Here is a 19,098-nt window from a genome sequence, read left to right on the forward strand (position 1 = left end):
GGTTTGGTTCGAACTAACCTTTAGAGAACCAAAAACGAACGTTCCCTAACGTTCCCTAAACGTTCTGTGTTAGTGGGGCCTACTCTAATTCTAAGCCAAATAAGTGTGTCTGTCCGTCGGGTGGAGGGTACAGCGAGGTTGATGTGTTTTTAGTGGTTCCTACTGTAATTCTAAGCCGAAAAAGTGTTAGTTGGATACACAGCTTCGCCTGTGCATGGGATTTTATGACTGTCAATATAGCCAGCCTCTAACGTTAGCTACACTTGTGGCGTACGCCACTGTGCGGTCGGGGAATGTCTGGCTATGTGAGACAAGCGTCCAGCAATATTGTTGTGGCAGCTGTGGTCTCAGCCTGGCAACCAACGTAAACTTCGAGTCTGTGAAGGAGGGGGCAGGGGGGGGGGGACCAGACTCTCCAGTATTTTGAATTTGTACTGCAGTAAGTATTTTAATTAAACACTAGCTGTCGGTATTACGTATTGGACATTGAACTTATTGACTGAGATTTTTGCCCTTAACGTACAGAACACTTAATCAATTGTATTGTGTAGGCCATCTGTTAATCAAATCATATACAATATCAACATTGCCTTTTAAATCCATGTTTGTATTTAACAGTCTTTACTTGTGTACTTCTTGTGGTGTATTTTTTTTTTAGATGCATTTGTATTTTAGAAAGAAAAAACAACAACACCACCAGACTGCAATATACTTAACTCTGTTAAGTCTCTCAATAAAGTCTGTCAAGATGGGGATATTTGAAGAATCCATCAGATTTTACTAGATCCATCTCATAGCTCTGGGCTCCACAGCTGCGGTTTAGGGAAACCGATTAAGAAAACACAGCAGGATTTTGACTGATATCAGTCAGTAATCTGCTCTGTGGTCTAACTCTGTATGAGCTACAGTATCAGCTTGACAGCTGTCTACCCTATGATATGAAACCCCTTGTGTGTGCATGTGTATTTTCTCGTGCACTCATTGATTCCCTGTACTTTGCATGCAAATGTTCTTATGTATGGGTGTGTCACATGTGTGTTTTCCCTTGCAGGTTCGCTTGCGACAGCTTGCAGAGATCCAGGTGTTCCCATGAATGGCAGTCGCAATGGGGAAGGCCGGGAGCCCGGTGACTCGGTGACCTTCTCTTGTGATCCGGGATATGAATTGCAGGGGGAGAGTAGAATCACCTGCATTCAAGTGGAAAATAGATACTACTGGCAACCCAGCCCTCCAAGCTGCATCGGTGAGGGGGGGGGGGGGGGGAAGAAGAAGATGGTGTGAGTTAGAGAGAGAAGGGGTGTATATGTGAAGGAGACAGAGAGATATGGTATGGATTGAAGGAAGAGAAGAACGGTAGGGGATCAGAGTAAAAGAGAGATGGTGAAGGCAAGTGGGAGCAGGGGAGTTTTTCTATTAACTGGCTGTAGCAGAGACTGTAATTCTCTCACTGATGTCTTAAGAATATGTGCAGAATAAACAAGACTCTTCAGATATGTTTGAGTTGTTGCCAACTCTTATGTGGACAAATTCACTTCAGCCAGTCAAAGACGGAGTACTCCACGGTCTCCCAACATATTGTCTTATTAGAGCTTAACAGCTAATTACTTAACTATCCAGTTAGAAATAATTAAACTAAGTAGTTCCAAAGAAACCTAGGTGTTGCTGCCAACAGGTCTAACTGAGGTTTGTTTCCTGACCAGGAAAGAGCTCCACATTTGTAATTCTCATTATGCAATTGCAAGATCACACAACTCAGCATAATGCAATGGCACCAGACGCAAGTCTGTATGAGGGAAAACTTGATGTAAATGTCAGCTTTCCTTTTAACAACTTCAGTGTTACCACACCAAATCAGAGCATAATCGCTAAATCCTAGAGCAGAAATGTCCATATGCAATAATTGATTTAAAGACAGACCCAAGATTCATGTTGTTGTTTGAATGATTTATAATTGATATTTTCTCCTCATTTATCACATATTTATGCTTACCTGATATGTACAACTACACAGGGAGACAAACATTTTTTGTGTGCAGTACTGACCTGTTGAACACTGAAACACTTAACAGAAATTAATTGGGAAAACATCCAATGCCTTGCTAAGACAAATGTCAGAAAAATATCTCATGTAATCATGATGTAGGAAAATAATGGCATAGTCTTTCTGATGCCCTGGTTTTTGGCCTGGTCCTGTTGCAGTACCTGGTGAATCTTGCTGAATAAGGTCAACAATGGCCATAGAATTTCAGTCAATTATATTTAATGATCTGCAAGTGGGCATTCCTTACCTTTCTCTCAAACTGAATTCAGCTCGGCCAAAGACATTTGCAGCAGGTCAGGTACATTTAAAGATTTTCTTTGTGACCACTATGTGCTTCTTTCTCATCCTTCTTTTCCTTTATCTCTCAAGCTCCTTGTGGTGGGAATGTGACTGGATCTTCAGGATTCATCCTCTCTCCCAACTACCCACACCCCTACCCTCACAGCAAAGACTGTGACTGGCTTATTGGTGTCCACTCTGACTATGTCATCTCCTTGGCTTTCATCAGGTAATATGAGCTGCTGCAATGTCCATTTTTCTTAGCTTATATGCTTCTTGTCACAACATAAAAACAACAATGGAATTGTTGTTACACTCAATTTCTAAATTACCATATGAGTTGCATTATTTACATTTAAAATCATCATTGAAAAAAATGCCGAAAGTCAAGGTTTTTACAGTGTATGAACAGTGGCTCCCATAAAAACCACTAGAGATAGTGAAAACAACTGTTGTCCTTTTAAGTTCATGGTCCAGTAGTTTACAAGATGAAGCTTTCCCTAAACCTGTGGTATGTTTGTAACCTACCTGGAACAGAATGGAGTCACTTCTTAGTGGATGCACAGCAACTCAGGTGGTGACTTGGAATTGCTTGTTTTCTGCAGTGGAACCAGCTGTAACATCATAGTATTGAGCAAAGTTGGCCATGTGTGTTAAGCAGTGGACCTGAGTTTGAGTCCAGGTGTGTTGGGAGATATGGACAAATCAGCAGTGCCTCTACAAATGCCAAGAAGGCAGGTATTCCTGCCACGTTGCTGAAATGTGGTGAAACAAGATTTCTGGATGAATACTATATATTGCAGGCAGAACTGTGATAAGAGTGAAACTCATTTCCGAGCTGAATGATACTCAGACCATAAGCTTTACATTATTAATTGCAATCTACATGTAGCAGCAACACTGAGCAAACTCACAGATGGGCCCGAGGGCACTTTTTATGAGCCGTGTTGCTGTTGAATGTTTAAAGTATTATTTTTATAGTTGTTTCATGAAGGGCTGGAGAAGGGCCATATGTACATTGGTGCTTTCTGACCTCACCCACTTTCCCTCTTCTCGAGCTGAAGGAGAGGAATTCGCTGTGTTTCGTTTTCAACTTTGTCCTTCAAAACAAACGTCTAATAGAGTTAGCACAATGCTGCTTTCTCCCTTGGGAACGCCAAATGAAAGGATGGAGTTATGATTTTAAATTGGAGTTGCCTTGATCCAACTCAAATGCAATTATCTCCAAGCTATTTACATTTTTGTCATAAACCACGCTCATTATTTTGAAAACAAATGCTCCTCTCTCTCTAACTGCGGCATGTGATTTGATATACAGCACTGCAATATGAAACGATCTTTTCACACTGCATTGCCGTTGCCGTCTGGGAAGATTTTTTGCCAGCGCAGTGTCACAACAATTTAATCTCTTCTCACCTCTTGGGGGAGATATCTTTTTTTATCTCTTTGTCTAAAGATACAAAACAAATCGCTTGGCATGACTCACTTCTAGCACTGCGGTGCACACTCTCCTTTTGAAACTCTGATGCATTTTAAATCTTGTATACAATCTGTAAAATCTGGTGCTTAAGACTTGGCAAAAATAATAACTGTTTCATCTTGCATTTGTGTGTTCCTTTCACTTGTCACAGCTTCAGTATTGAGCCCAACTATGATTTCTTGTATATCTACGATGGGCCAGACAGCGGCGCTCATCTGATTGGCAGTTTCCAAGACAGCAAACTTCCTGAGAAAATCGAGAGCACTTCCAACTTGATGTACTTGGCATTTCGCAGCGATGGCTCTGTGAGCTATACCGGCTTTCATTTGGAATACAAAGGTACTCTGAAGGCCTATGCAAGTGGGATTTTATGTTTTCACAAAAAATGTATTTATGACAGCAGGGGACTACAGCTACTTTTTCAAATGTTACTTTTTAACAAGTTATGTAGCATTTAATCACACACACCCAGCCTGTATGACTATTTATCAATTAATTAGAAATCCCTCTCACTTTAGACAAAAAAGCGTATTTTTTAGTTTTTTTTGTCTAAAAGCTTTGTTCTTTTGATTGGCAGCAAAACTGCGGGAGGCGTGTTTTGATCCGGGGAATGTGATGAATGGCTCTAGAATGGGTACTGACTACAAGCTGGGATCTATGGTAACATTTCATTGTGAGGCTGGTTACCTGCTGCAGGGCTACTCCACTGTAACATGTGTCATGGGCAACAGCAAGAGACCGGAGTGGGACAGAGCCAAACCAAGCTGCCAAGGTGAGAGGTAACACTTCTACATTAACAGAAGGCCTGAGTAGACCACTGCACTCCAGCTGTTTGGTCAATGTTTGTTAGTATGTGCTACCAGGACTGTGCTGTGTGAACATGAGTTGAAGTGTGGTGTACATGCCCCTCGCAGAAAGACTCTGAGAAGAGAAATATGTGTTATAGATGTAGAGCACTTTAATCTCTGCAGATCATTTGATCGTTTTTAATACTGTAAATAAAATAAAAGGTATGGAGTACACGCTGCTGTATGTCAGAACTGTATGTCAGAGGTTTGCCATGGGGTCTAAAATCAAACATTTATGCCTTGAGAAGTCTTAAATTGTGAGTATTGTATGTAGGTCTTAAATAATTTTAAACATGTCTTATTTCCCCTACCTCTAATAATAGTTTTTTTCTTTCTCTTTGTTTGAGGTTTCTGCCTCTTTAAAATAAGTTTTTCCTCGCTGCTGTCGCACAAAATGCATGCTCTTAGGGGAATTTTTGGGTATCTGTAAATTATGTTGTGTAGTCTAGACATGTAAAGTGTCCTGAGAAAACTTCTGTTATGATTTGACACTACAATTTACAATTAGATTTTAGATCTGGATATAATGTTTCCTAATACTATTACTTTAAACATTAGACAATAAAGGTTTAAAAAGGCTTAAAGAGATATTTTGCTGATTTAAATTCGGTCGTGTGTCATGGCAGTGTGGGCAGTATTAGAAGAACACTGTTTGGCTTATCTCCATGGTGCCAGTGCATGGAGCTCCAAGTAGTGGCGGTCTGCTGAGATCCGCCATGTGACGCGTCATGGAGTTCTGCTGATCTTGGCCAGACTGCGCAAAATTGCTAACAAAATGGTTTCCAACAGTTGAACTCTCTTTCTGATTACACTAAATAATATCCTTTTCAGCACAATAAACACTATAGAAACAGGATATACTCATTCACATAATATTTCAAGTTATCAATTGAACAATTCATAAATCCACCAATAAACTGACCTTAAACTTAAAACCTGTAATTAATTTAAGAATAGTAATATTAGGTTTAAAGAAATGGTTTGTGAACAAAGGCAATGTAAATACATGCATGGTAATACAAGGCACTGGCTTCACAGAAGTGAGGCAACGTTTGTGGTAAAGAGAAAGAAAGGTCTTTTATCACAAAATATTTGATCTTTTATTAAAATGGAAAGAAATATGAAAGCCACCATTTTGATTGGTGTAAACAGTCTACCTGGTCTGTAGCATTAACAGAACAGTAATTAAAGCAACCTCATCAAGTGTTGATGAAAAATAATCCCATTTTATATCTGTTGTAGGAATTTCATATGTGTGTTGCGAAGAAAATAATTTATGGATTTATTATTCACAGCCAAATCTACATTGTAAGGCATTTCCTAGAGCTTTTCAGCATCGCAGTGATCCCAGTGTCAAGGAGAGAAGTGAGAAAATGTGAGGATTTTCAAGATAACAACCCAGCGGTCCTCCCTCGAGTAGCATTACACCATTTTTAATACTCCTCAAAGTATCTGATCTGCCTAGGTTGAATTAAAATTCAGCTCTCATTTGCCAGCAGTGGGGAACAGTGGCACCCACTCTCACACCAGGGAGCTATTCATTACTTTTACAGTTGGCACCTGTGCAACTTCACTGAACAGCCCTGAAGTTATGTGCTTTACTAAAGGGTCCATCAGCATCTCTTCATTTAGTATTTTCACTTTGAGACCAAACAGTCTAAAGGCTAAATCTAATGTGTTCAGCTGCCCCAACATATGGCCAGCTCCTGTCCTTTCACATTATATAGCAATTAACTGAAGTTGATAGTCGTTTCCCAAAGAAGCAAAACCTGCAGTTTACTTTAATAACACAGTAATTGCCAACAAGAGTGATTCTTATCGCATTATGCCTTGTGTATTGTGGGCAGCAGAACTCACACTTTAATACATAGAGATGCTAAAATGTATATCCGCTAAACAATTTCATGTAAAATGAATAAAATCCAAGATGGACATTTCAGACTATGGAATACTTGCGTAACTGGAGTCAGGCTAATGCATTTGTAGGATGGGATTATTGGTTTATAATATCTTAACTCAGACATATCTTCATAGGTACATGAATGGCAAGAAATTTTAGTACGGATATGTCAAAAATATGTATAGAGTACTCTATAGATAACTTGGTCACAGTTTGTTAATAACAAAATTGAAGAGATTGGCAGTGGTTCGGCTCTAATGGTAACCCTGATCGGTTACAATTTATTATACTTTACATTTCCACTGAAATCCACTTTGGAAATGATACCTCAAAAATGGACAACTTGAATGGCAACCTGTTATCAGTATCATCATATGTATAGATAATAACTTTCCTTTTTATTCTGGGGATTTAGGTTTTCCTACCCATCAGTCTTTTTGCAGAACACAAAATAATGTTTCCGGTTTACAGTGTACCCCCTTTTTCTTAGCACTACACTCACCTGTCAGAATGGAACCATTAAAGCATATCTTGAGAATCCCTTCCTTTCCATAGTGCTGCTCTCCCCTGCTGTGGATTGACAGTACAGTGTGCCCTCATTCCCACCAGCAGCATTCTCACCCAGCATTACACCATGGCTCCCTTCTGTCTGACAAATCAGCTTAATTCAGAGTCCCACTTGCTGTCATCACATATGTTTGATTACATGCCTCTTGCTACTCCACCAACCAAATGCGGATAAATTGCTGATCCGTCTTTCTACATTAGCGCCTCTGTTCACTTTTGTTCATCTTGCTGCTTGATGACACAACATTGAAATGTGCATTGTGTGGGCCACAGAGGGTTCAGAGCAGCTGGTGACAGCTTTCCTTTGACAAATGAGTGTGTGTTTGTTTACAGTCGAGGCTCCCCCACCTGATGGCTTGGTCCGTGAGGTCTGAGGCAACTGCGTTAGAGGGCCTCTTGGCAAATTAGGTACATCGTTAATAGCTTAAGATAGGACTCTGAGATGTGATGCAGGTGTAGAACACATTACAGATTAAATTGATCAACCTAGTTTCCAGTTGAATATCAGCCTACACTATGGTAATGGTGCAAGTAAAAGTATACACGGGTAAGATTTTGGTTTGGTTTTTGAAGACAGGTGTTGCTTCCCCCCATGTGGATGAAATAATCTTACCGTTCTGTGGCTTAGTAGCACTTACTGCATAACCCTAACATGAATAGATACTCTTTTCTGATGTGTCAGTCAATTAAGATTGTAAATACTTATCCAGCAACTTTAAAAAAAAGAGCAACTTGACTGGTTATTTGCACTGCTGACTGAAAACCTGTTTCAGCTGGAAAGTTAAATCCAAGTTTCTCAAACAATGCTGCTGGGTAAAATGGGCTGAATAAAGTCAAGGCATGTGGAACTTTTGTGATTGTGTGTTTTGTTGATTGATAGTCTTTTTAATATTTTTGAAGGCAAAGCATACTTTTTCTCGCTGGCTGTTTCTTTTTAAGGTCTTAACCTTGTAAACACACATCTGCCTTCTTTTTCTGTCCTTTCCTTTTGAAAATGATCCCAAAGTGTTGAGTGTCAAATTATTATGGTATGAAAGCTGAAAGTTCAAAGGTGACTTTTCATCTCATTTTGTGAAATGAACTGCTTACCTGTCCACTTGTGCCAGTTAACATTGATTTGCTTATTGTATTTTATTTACCCAATTTCCTCAGGTATTGTAAGCGGGTTGTTTGACATTTATTAACTGTTTTTCGGTTGCCTGCCTTCCTGTCCCCACAGCTCCCTGTGGCGGGCACTTCACAGGTTCAGAGGGAACTGTGCTGTCCCCAAACTACCCTCATAATTACACCAGAGGCCAGAGCTGTGTCTATGACATCTTCGTCCCTGGGGACTTTGGTAAGCATGTCAAACAATATTTTCATAGTCTTTTTAATTTTCTTTACATTTAGTCTGTTCAATTGCTTCCAGACATATTTTTACTTCGAAGATGAAGTGAGGGGAGGAGGCTAAGATAATTATCTGTTAATGATTATGATAGAGGACAGTCTATGAAGAAATGGAGGATTATTCTCAAAGCGGGTGATGCATAAGCGTACTACAAAACAAAATGTTCTGACTTGCATCGTTAATTTCCCTGTTGCACTTAATGTTTTCATGCATTTCAGTGTTTTGTTATGGATCCATGGAGTTTGGATCAGTACATTTGATGGTTACATGCCATTGACACTCACATGAATTCTTGTGTGCTGCTTGATTAATGTTCCATCCCTGTATAATTCATCATCATATGTGACAATGGAATTGAAAGTGAACCAAGCCAATGGTTACACTATGAATAGACAAAGGGCAGTGAAGGCCACTGCTATTCTTCACAGTGGTGCATTTTTAATGAAATCACAGTTAATCAATACATACACATTAGCATTCCATACCAATATACTATTAGGGGGCAGCTGTTGGCTGTTTCCCACTAATATGTATGACTTGAAACACAACCTGAAAAATGGCAGTGTTTGGGCTATGGCAAGAGGTGTTAAAAAGAATAAGATCAGGGCAAACAAATTGATTGTGTTGACAGGAAAGATGCTCTGTACCGTAGAATGGAGAGTTAGGGTAAGCAGCGAAGGTCTGTGGGCATTAGATGGAGCAAGCAAATTCACTGGTTTATACAAGAGTCTTTTTGTATACATAAATCAGCAAAGGTCTTTGGAAGACCTTGATGTGCTTCTGCTCAATATTCCATGTTAGTCATAAAGAGCTGCAAAAATCGTAGGCAGAGGTTTTTATTCTGTAAAGCCCTGTGCTTATGAAACACAGATTAGTCCCGTGTGTGGTGATCCAGCCTGACAGTTCACATCCTCTGTTGCCATCTCCCACTGCTCATGAAGTCCCACAGGTCTTTTTATTTATTTATAATATACTGCATATAAATGCAGCCTTTGCCTAAACTGCCTGCAAAAGCTTAATGGAGTGTGTAAGTCGGCAAACAACGGTCCCACCTGGGCTGGCGATTTTTTTCCAGGGAGTGTAGGCACAGAGGCCATTGAAAAGTCCCACTGATTGTGAACAAGGCCGCTGTGGCATGGTTTGAGGGAAATAAATTCTGGGTAGTAGTCTAACACAAAACAACTTGAATTCACAGTTTGGGTTGAGTAAATTTAAAATGTTGGGACAATACCTCTAGCTATGATGTAACGATAATGTAATGAAATCCTAAATTATCTAAAGCATGCACCCTGCTTTGATATAACAGCAGATGCACATGCCACTGCACCAACGTTGTATCTCCAACTCTTGACAGTCTTTGCTGCAATAACCAAATGGAGCCTATTAGCATAAGTGTAGATGCTTGACAGTACCACCCTAGCATTGTTTATTTTCATTAAGATGAGATGAGTTATTTTACTTAATTATTGAGTTAAATTACACTAAAAAAAGAATGTATGTAGAGTCCAGCATTTTAGTGTTTTTAACCTCTAGATAAAACAGTATGGAGATAAATTCAGTTTTCTCTGTAGCTGCTTGGCAGAGGAGTGAAGCCTATAGGCAGTGTGATAGCAGGGATCACATTTCAGTGTCCAGTGTACAGGTAATTGAAATTTGTAAGCACCTAGGGTAGAGTATCAAACGTCTGTCCTAGTCTGTCCCTTATATAACCGATAGTGTACCATAAGCCTTGAAGACATTACAATATGTCAACCACGTTGAACTGGCAGTAAAAGGTCAGTGGGAAATGTCATCTCATGACTCTGGCCCAATAACCTGAGGGTTTTACAACTAACTTGGGAGTGGTGTTGTTTTATTACATGGATACATTTTTTTTTTGCTGTCAAGGTGTTACAAGGGCAGTCCTTGTTATAAATACAGGATATGTATTGTAAAATGTTTCTTAATATTTGAAATAATTGTAACCACACTGTATGACACCAAACAGGTTAAGAGTTTGAAGTAGTACATTTGAAAAAATGTATCATGTCTTCTTAATGATTATTATTAGAACAATTATTGTCAGTGCCAGCACAGCGCCTGATGTGACGTTTGAGTTATGGTTGCCAGGGTGGCAACCAGCCATCAGCTATTGGCTGCCAGAATAAAAGCTGTTTGAATTGTTAATTGTCAAAAGATTGATTTCACTAAAAAGCAGTGGCCCGGTGCCGCCAACAATGGGGAAAAAATTGAATTAACATTGATAGACATTTCTTCTTTTTTTTTTTTTTTTTTAATTGCATATTTACAAAGTAGCCTCAAGTATAATGAGTTAAATGCAGTAGGGAAATTACCTCCTGTTAGACCATTCAGAGCTGTACTTTAGCAGGTATATAATATAACTATATTAGTTGTGCATAAGCCGCAAACAAGGCAGGGCTGGAAAGCGTTCTTCATATTTGAGCTTTTAATAAACATTGACAAGGTTTTTAAGGATCATTTTGTATTACAGTGTGAAATGTTGCCATCAACCCGAATCTTGCCAGTTATATCACAGATAATATAACTGTTTTAGGTTGTGATAAAAGAAGTGACAGTAGAGTATCTACACAAGTAAATAAATGACTGTGCACTATTCTTTTCCTTTTACACCAAGGCAATAAAGTCAGTATTCTTTATTATTATTATTTTTTTTTTAAATAACAGTAAAAACTAATTGCCAACAGGGGCAACCAGATGGAATCCAATGGTTTATAGTGGTTCAGATCTTGTTGTCTGGAAGCTGTTACTGTCAAGCTCTGCAGGTCCTGCATTACTGCAGACTTTATTTTTGTTTTTTAAATTACAAGATTTTTGCATGCATATATATGACTGATGCTGATGACATATTCAGCTACATTCCTCCGTTTAGTTTTTTCTGTTTTGTGCTTGAGTTTTTCTAAAAGCACAGGACAACATTTTGGCATGATACATTTTGCACCTGATAAACTAACATAATGTATGCAAGTAATAAACATTTATTCACTACATGATAATACGCCACAGTGTAGTCTAGTTCAATTCTGCCTGAAGCATCACCTCAGTCATTCAAATACATTTTAGTTTGTGCCTAGGACGTGATCGTCCTACATGACATATTTCCAACCTGTTTACCTGGTTTCTATTATTATCCTGTGCATCCATGTTCATAGAGGCATTTATGCCCTGTATTCCAGGTGATGATCGTAAAATTAATAATAAAAAAGAGCTGGCAGTAGACATCAGTGCTTAAAGCACACTGAGTATAGTCCCTAAAAAGGCTCTTTATTCATTTGTGAGCCATCATTTCTTGGTAGCTCAGCACTTGTAATTATGCGCTGTGCATATCTTATTTTAGTGTGACCATTCATATGTCGTTAAGGTACAATGTGCATCTGTCTTGCCCTTTAATGTGTTATTATTCTATCAGAAATTATGGTTGTAGTCATATTTCAATTAATTCAGCTTTTTCTTTTCTAAAGAGATGAATTATTTGTGCCACTCAACCTTTGCCTTGGGCACCTCTTGAAAACATACAGACACACACTGCCCCACCAGCCTAGAAATCTAGACGCACCCTAGCGGCAGCACATGTAATTTGCAGCCAAGGTCAGTCCAGGAACTCTCAGTTGGTGAGCTGGAAAAAAAAATTCTGGTCAAGCCAATCACATTATATAAAGAGTCGCTGGGCGGACTGAACTAAAGGGTGGCAGAATTGCGAGTTTCAACGGTTCCGCGTAGCCGGGATGGCATAAGAGGTCCCCAGGCTGCAGCCCTACCCGACTCTGCAACTCTGGAAGACTTGGAGTTAAGCACTGAAGTCATTCTTAAAAAACGAAGATGTTTTTGGAGTTTAAAGTTTAATCTATCAACTTGCGTTTCTCTGCTTAGTTGTAGCGCTATCCTACTGCGTGCAGAGGGAATTTGAAAAACAACTGTTTATCCTGCCCCTCAGATTGAGCTCTTGTCTGGCTAATGCCTGAAAGGAATTCACTCTTGTTTAAAGTCCGTTGGCTAGTATGTCATTTTTTGTCCTATACTTCCAGGGGTGCATGGCATTTTATAAAAACAGGGAGATTGACAGTCGAGATATTTTGACAAGATAACACTCCACTGTGTGCACTTCTACAAATGGAAAAAATAAATATGTGGATACACATTAACAAAAATGCCAAACCGGTAAAGGTAAATTTTGAATATTGATTTTTTTTTTTTTTTTTTTTCATTTGTTTTTGCAGCCTATTTTCGTATAGCTTGATTTTTTCCTCAGGATTTGTTTGTTCGGTGCAGGCTCTTTTCTGAATGTTTGATGGCTTCAGAAGTGAGACAAATTCTTCCAATTAGCTGGACCCTCAAAGGTATTTCTTGGATATGTACGTTTTTCCTTTTGCAAGGTAGTATGTGCTTTTTTGTTTTGAATTGGATCGTGCACTGATATCCCCAATGAGATATAGCTACATTAACTCCAACTATCATCAACTTGTAGATAACCTTTGAAAATCAACTGTGGATCTAAAAATCTCATTAAAAGTGAGATGATTGTCAGAACCTATTTTCATGACTGAAGGTGAATTATAGAAACTAAATCCTAAGGCTCTTCTTGCAACACTACCATGAGTACCATGATACACACACATATCTCTTTCTATAACTCTAGAAACTAACTTTAACAAGGTTATGGAGCAGATCGAATAACTAAATTTTTAATTGTGGTTAACCTTGCAAAAGTTGCATTTTATCCTATGGTAGTCTCTAACTGGAAGGATGTTCATAATAAGTCATTGGTGAATTAGATTTAATAGACACAACATTCAGTCACTTCTGTTTATCTGCCCGAGGCTTTTTATAGCTCCACTGTATGTGTCTGTATAATGCTAACAACAACATATGCATATTGGTTGCCACAGAATGTGTCGGGGGTGAGACGGGAGCACTGACAGATTGCAGTAATAAATCTGGGCTGTAACAAGATGGACAGAATGAGTGTGGAGAGAGACTGGGGAGACTGCAAGAGGTAAAGGGAGTGAGTCTAACTACGAGAAAGAGGCACATAGATCTTGGTTGAATGTGAAAGGCTCAGAGAGAACAAGTGCGATGGAGAGTGATAATAAGTGAGAGAGTTATAATAAGAGAGACAGGGAATGAGAAGAGAGCGAGAGAAACAGAGTGCTGCTGACAGCGATCATAAAAACGTTGACCCCTGGGGGCTGATTGTTGACTCATCAGTGATGTTTGCTGGAGAGTAAGAAGTTGTGCCTGGGGCCACTCTGGTACATGACTTCGTACATCCCAGACAAAAAACATTACTTTGTGTGTCAGCTTACGGTATATACTACCCTCTCGTATGAACTGTGAACTCTGCTCTGGCCCCACCTTGATGTAGAATGTGTTTTTTGATCTGGGGCTCAACAGATACACACGTCTGTGGATTTGCAATTTGAATGTGCCTAGCACTCACTTGATTGACTGAAATTGACAACCTGTGGGTTCAATTGTGCGAGTGCAGTGGCTTGTGCTAGTTGTCAGATACGCCACTGAAGAGTACTGTACACAGTTTCAAAACTCAGCAGGTAAAAGAGATTATATTAAGACCCAAGCAAATAAAAAGCAAAAAGAGGGCATCCTTGTCCTCTTCCTAGTCTCTCTTCTCCATTGAGGTGACCAAAACTTACAGATTTCAATCCACAGTGCGTAGTTTCTACCCAAGATAGAAGCCTAATGTACTGTATGCAGCTTGTGCCAAGGTGCAGCCGCATACTCCCTGCCAAAAGGGCTGATGCAATTTTACTGTGATAATGGGTCATTAAAAATATATGTGTCGGTGATGTCATACAATCCCTTCTGGTTTCTGTAAATGAGGCTTGTGTATACTGTCACAGCCCATAATCTCAGAAGGCCTGTTCTGCAAAGAGCACAGATAGATAGACAGATAGTTCTTCCATAATTCATAGCCAGAAGGACAAAAATATGCCGCCATTTTCCTTACCTTTTGCTGCTGCCTGTGCTGCGAGTGTCTTTAACACCATGTTGTTGCGCATATTTTGCCTTAGGGCACATGTAGCCAATGCAGTGGCTCTGGGCAAAAATGGGCTTGCATTCCATCTCAGCAACATTAGATGTGTCCTGATCAATTGCTTTTTACAGCATGACCTAATGATAGTTTACCTGAGTGGCTCTGTACCAGCAGGAACTTTGGTTTCCCATATATTTAATCTGCACGTTAAAATGTAAACGAAGAAGACAATTCACTTTTCCGTAAAATTACGGAAAAGTGAATTGTTTTAATTAATATATATTTTAAAAAATAATAGCCATATTGTATGAAAGTTGTAGGTGTTAAAGTGGCACAGCAGTGGTACGTGAACAAAATATTACTGTCTGTAGTTGCAATTTGACTGTCTGGCCAAAATGCTGCCTCATACTTATTAATTAGTGGCCATGTTTGTAAACACAGAGGAGATTGTTTTTATCTCTGATATTTGAAATCAACCTGTGAAAGAAAGGCTCTGACAGCCGAAACTATAGGGGGCATAAGTGAAATGACCTCATCTAAAGCGCCGCAAGTCCTTTGGAAACATGTTGATATAATATTCAATAATAATAATTGATGTGGAAAAAAAATGTGGGCATATCAGCAAATCAAAAAAAGTGAATCGTTGTGCCTTTGTCAAGGATAGGTTGTATGACATTTTGGCTTGAGAGCATGTCGAGAAGGGACTAAGATGAGGCCCCGTGCTCTAGCAATGACACGCACTGTAAATCAGGCAATACACACCCATTTAATGTGGGTGTGTGTGGATGTGGATGGGTGTGTGTGTGTGTGTGTGTGTGTGTGTGTGTGTGTGTGTGTGTGTGTGTATTTAGTATATACATCTATCTATCTATCTCCCATAGACCCTTTTCACAGAAGACATTTAAACTCATCACAATGACTAATCCAGTTAGAAAAAAACACGTGGCGCAACTAACTTTAACAATGATCTGTTCCTTTAAGTGTCCCAGGATGCAGGTAGGTAGCTGATCAAAACAGGAATATGCTGATGGAGGTGTCATGAGCTGGATACCTACCTAGTGGGCACGTGAGGTATGGCTAAATGTGGAAAATAAACATAACCCAGAAAGGCGAGAGAGAGTGAGAGTAAAGGTGATGCAGGTATCTCTCTCACTTCTTGATGGCAAATTGATAAAGAAGCACAAAAGTGTGATGAAAGCAGTTTTTTTAGATCATTGAAGTTGATGGGCTGACTTAAGCTTGAGTGTTCAAGACATTTGAGACAATGGGGGGGGGGAGAGGCCTTTCAGAGGCAGTCAAGGTTCTCTGATTAGAGAACCAGAGCCTTTTATCTCATACTCTTTTATACTTTATATAAATACTTCACCAAAAGTGCTTTATCATCACAGAGAATTGATGTACTGGCAAGGTTTTGTTAGGTTTTAGCCATACCTAAATAAAAAGCAATACAATTGTAAATGTAATGCTATTAATGTGTGTAACCGATTGTCACCTTAAATATTTAATCGTATTTCCACCGGAAAGTGTGATTCCTTGCCTTGTTTTATATTGTTTGTGGTATAGTGTAGTTTCAGATGGATTACAGTGATGTACATGTAAGATTAAATGCACATATAATCTAACCATCGTTTCTTTTCTATTTTTGCCTAACGTGTCAGTGGGATTAAACTTTAAATAATTACCTTCAAATATTGAAGTATAATTGAATATGTGAACGTGGAGAAAGGTAATTCTTTAATACTCGTATCTGCTGACGTGCCGTGTGTTAGAAGCTGGTGGCAGTCATCAGGAGTTGGTGAGTTGATAGCCTGTTGAGTAGATAGTTAGTTATTAATATTTACATCTGAGGCCAATATATTGTATGTTTTGCAGACTTGTTCTTAAATCCATAGACTGAGGAATATAATTTATGTATCCATTACTTTTGTAGCGGACTCATTTTGTCAATGTAGTGGTCAGAGGTGGGTAGAGTAGCCAAAAATTGTACTCAAGTAAAAGTACTGTTACTTCAGAATAATTTGACTCAAGTAAAAGTAAAAGTAGTCATCCAAATAATTACTTGAGTAAGAGTAAAAAAGTACTTGATGAAAAAACTACTCAAGTAGTGAGTAACTGTTGAGTAACAGCTGATTTATTTCTTAACACAAGCATCAATCAGACTGACAGAAATACAAAATAATCATATTTAGGCAAATTATAGTTAATCCAATCAATAAAATAAATTAAAATGTATTTATTAATTACAAATTAGCTTACTTGAGAGACTTGTCACATCAAATTTGGATGGATACTGCATGTGCAAAACATTCTGTACGTAACCTTAAAGACAAAAATCCACCTCTCCACAGCACAAACTAAAACTACCGCTACGTCTCCTCAGCTTAGAGGTTGAGTTTTTGAACGCTCACATGTCCGTTTCTTTGGTCGACACAGAAGACGCCGCATAACGGAGCTGCTGTTTCGCAATTTTCCTAAAAAGGTAACCATGCTTTCACTATGAGGCCGAGGGGGGGGGGTCCCCCTGGTCTTCGTTGCCTTGCCGACGTTTAAATCTGACGTCTTAGCTTTATAGTCGTAGAAAAGCAAACTTCTTTATATATCTATGGGCTAACCTGTCCCGCTGCTGAAACGAGTGTGGTCACGCGACTGCACAACGACGTGTGATTGTTAAGCACAGTCACGTGGTAGAACCTTCAGCGGAAGTCTCTCTCTCTCTGTCAAAATAAAACATTAAAATGAGACGTACGCGGGGGTAAAAACAATGAAGCGTAGTAACGAGTAACGAGCTCATTGTAGCCTAATGTAGCGGAGTAAGAGTACAGTTTATTTTTTACTAATTTACTCAAGTAAAAGTATAGTGATTTAAAACTACTCCTAGAAGTAAAAATGTTTCAAAAACTTACTCAAGTAAATGTAACAGAGTAAATGTAACTCGTTACTACCACATGAGTATAGTGGTAATAGATTTTATACATATTTGGTCATCCCCTTGTTTTTATTCTATGCTACATAGATTAGTGTTACCACTGACTGCATGATAAAACCCTATTTTTGTTTGTTGTGAGAACAGTGATCATATAAGTGCTCTGACTAGAAGTAATGCTATTGATAAGTGTAACCCAAAGGCCATCCAGGAGAACATTGGTTTGTTCAGGTCAAAGGCAACATACTCATGCATGTGACAAAAAGGACTCATGTGTCTTAAAGCATCTATGATGCTGCTTAGAGGGAAATACATTCGTAAATGCTGGTAGGCATTTAAACATAATAAACATAACACCTTTTTAAAGAGATAAAACTAAACTGTATTGCTCTGTTGCAACCAGTGTATGTGTATGCAAGATAATACACACAGGAGGCTCTACACCTTGCATTATGGACATTTTGTACATGTTTTTTTTGATAATCCATCAACTACATACTAGTGTTTCAGTGGGCCAAATAGCAGAGGGGGGAGAGATGGAGACTGAAAGTGCCTTTCTAGGATCATGACATTTTTCTTCCCTGCTGTATTGTAAGGATCCTATCTGTTGCACATGCCCTTGTTTCTGACAGGGAATAGACTCCATTCCAAAAGCTGAGATGATAAAGAAGCCAGATGAAAACTAAAAAAGTGCAGCCACAGTGTATAGTGGAGAGGCAATAGCATTAAACCAATCAGATATGTTGTCTATTCTCCAGCCTCGTGCTCTTTTTCCATTTTATAGGAGAGGCCTTCCTTTTTTGATTTCTGATTGTCCTAACCTTTACCACAGGTTTAACGGATGGCAGTGTAATGTTGATACAAATCTGGCTCTACTATGAAATTTACAATTAAAGTAATTAATTCCCCTAATTCCAATTGATGTGAACATGAATATAGGAAACACGTCTGTCTTCAGAAAATGAAAGCCAATCAAAAACCCAAGCAACAGTTCCCCTGTGTTGTGCAGTCAACAATATACACTTCAGTCCATAGTGTCAGGATCAAGCCCTGTGCAATAACCCTGTAACAGCAAGCGTCTATCCTTGCAGGCTTGGCCCAGTTTGATGTGCGGCTGGTGTAATACCATTACAAGATGGTATCTAGTACTCATCGTGATTCTGTATAAACATGTCATATGTAATTGGTTAGTATTAGGTAGGGGTGATCCGAGTATCCGGCTGAAACCAGTATCCGGTACGGATAAAGCACTTTTGCCGAGTACAAGTATTTTACAAGTAATATGAGTCAATATGTGCTCGGATTGAATACAACTCCTCAACTGGCCGTGCAGCGTTCTGTGATAATCACAACCCCCCCCCGCCTACAAACACACTCGGATCAATCTCACACACACACACAACATGGAGAAATGCGCTCCCTCGGTCTCTCTCTCTCTCTCTCTCTCTCTCTCTCTCTCTCTCTCTCTCTCTCTCTCTCTCTCTCTCTCTCTCTCTCTCTCTCTCCGTCAGGCAGTCAATCGGGTCTGCGGATCTGTTCCGTTAACGTTTAGGGTTTCTTCAGCTTCAGGTTTGTTTTTAACTTTGGTTTGTAGTACTTACATATTAACCAGTAGATTTCTGGTGAACGTGGGTTTCAGACATGCTGCTCGGTTAAATGCAAC

General features: G+C 39.2%; 1 protein-coding gene across 3 annotated transcripts in view; it reads left to right on the forward strand.

Annotated features, from left to right (window-relative positions):
• LOC117946024 (CUB and sushi domain-containing protein 3-like) overlaps window positions 1-19,098 on the forward strand; it is a 219,942-nt gene that overhangs the window by 96,132 nt on the left and 104,712 nt on the right. For all 3 annotated transcript variants that reach the window (XM_034873814.1, XM_034873812.1, XM_034873813.1), the window contains exons 27-31: window positions 1,052-1,243; window positions 2,411-2,549; window positions 3,952-4,139; window positions 4,378-4,572; window positions 8,335-8,451. In XM_034873814.1, the coding sequence (XP_034729705.1) occupies window positions 1,052-1,243; window positions 2,411-2,549; window positions 3,952-4,139; window positions 4,378-4,572; window positions 8,335-8,451 (831 nt within the window). The remainder of the gene's footprint in view (window positions 1-1,051; window positions 1,244-2,410; window positions 2,550-3,951; window positions 4,140-4,377; window positions 4,573-8,334; window positions 8,452-19,098) is intronic.

This window comes from Etheostoma cragini, chromosome 6 (genome assembly GCF_013103735.1).
Source record: "Etheostoma cragini isolate CJK2018 chromosome 6, CSU_Ecrag_1.0, whole genome shotgun sequence".
NCBI classification, from domain to species: domain Eukaryota; kingdom Metazoa; phylum Chordata; class Actinopteri; order Perciformes; family Percidae; genus Etheostoma; species Etheostoma cragini.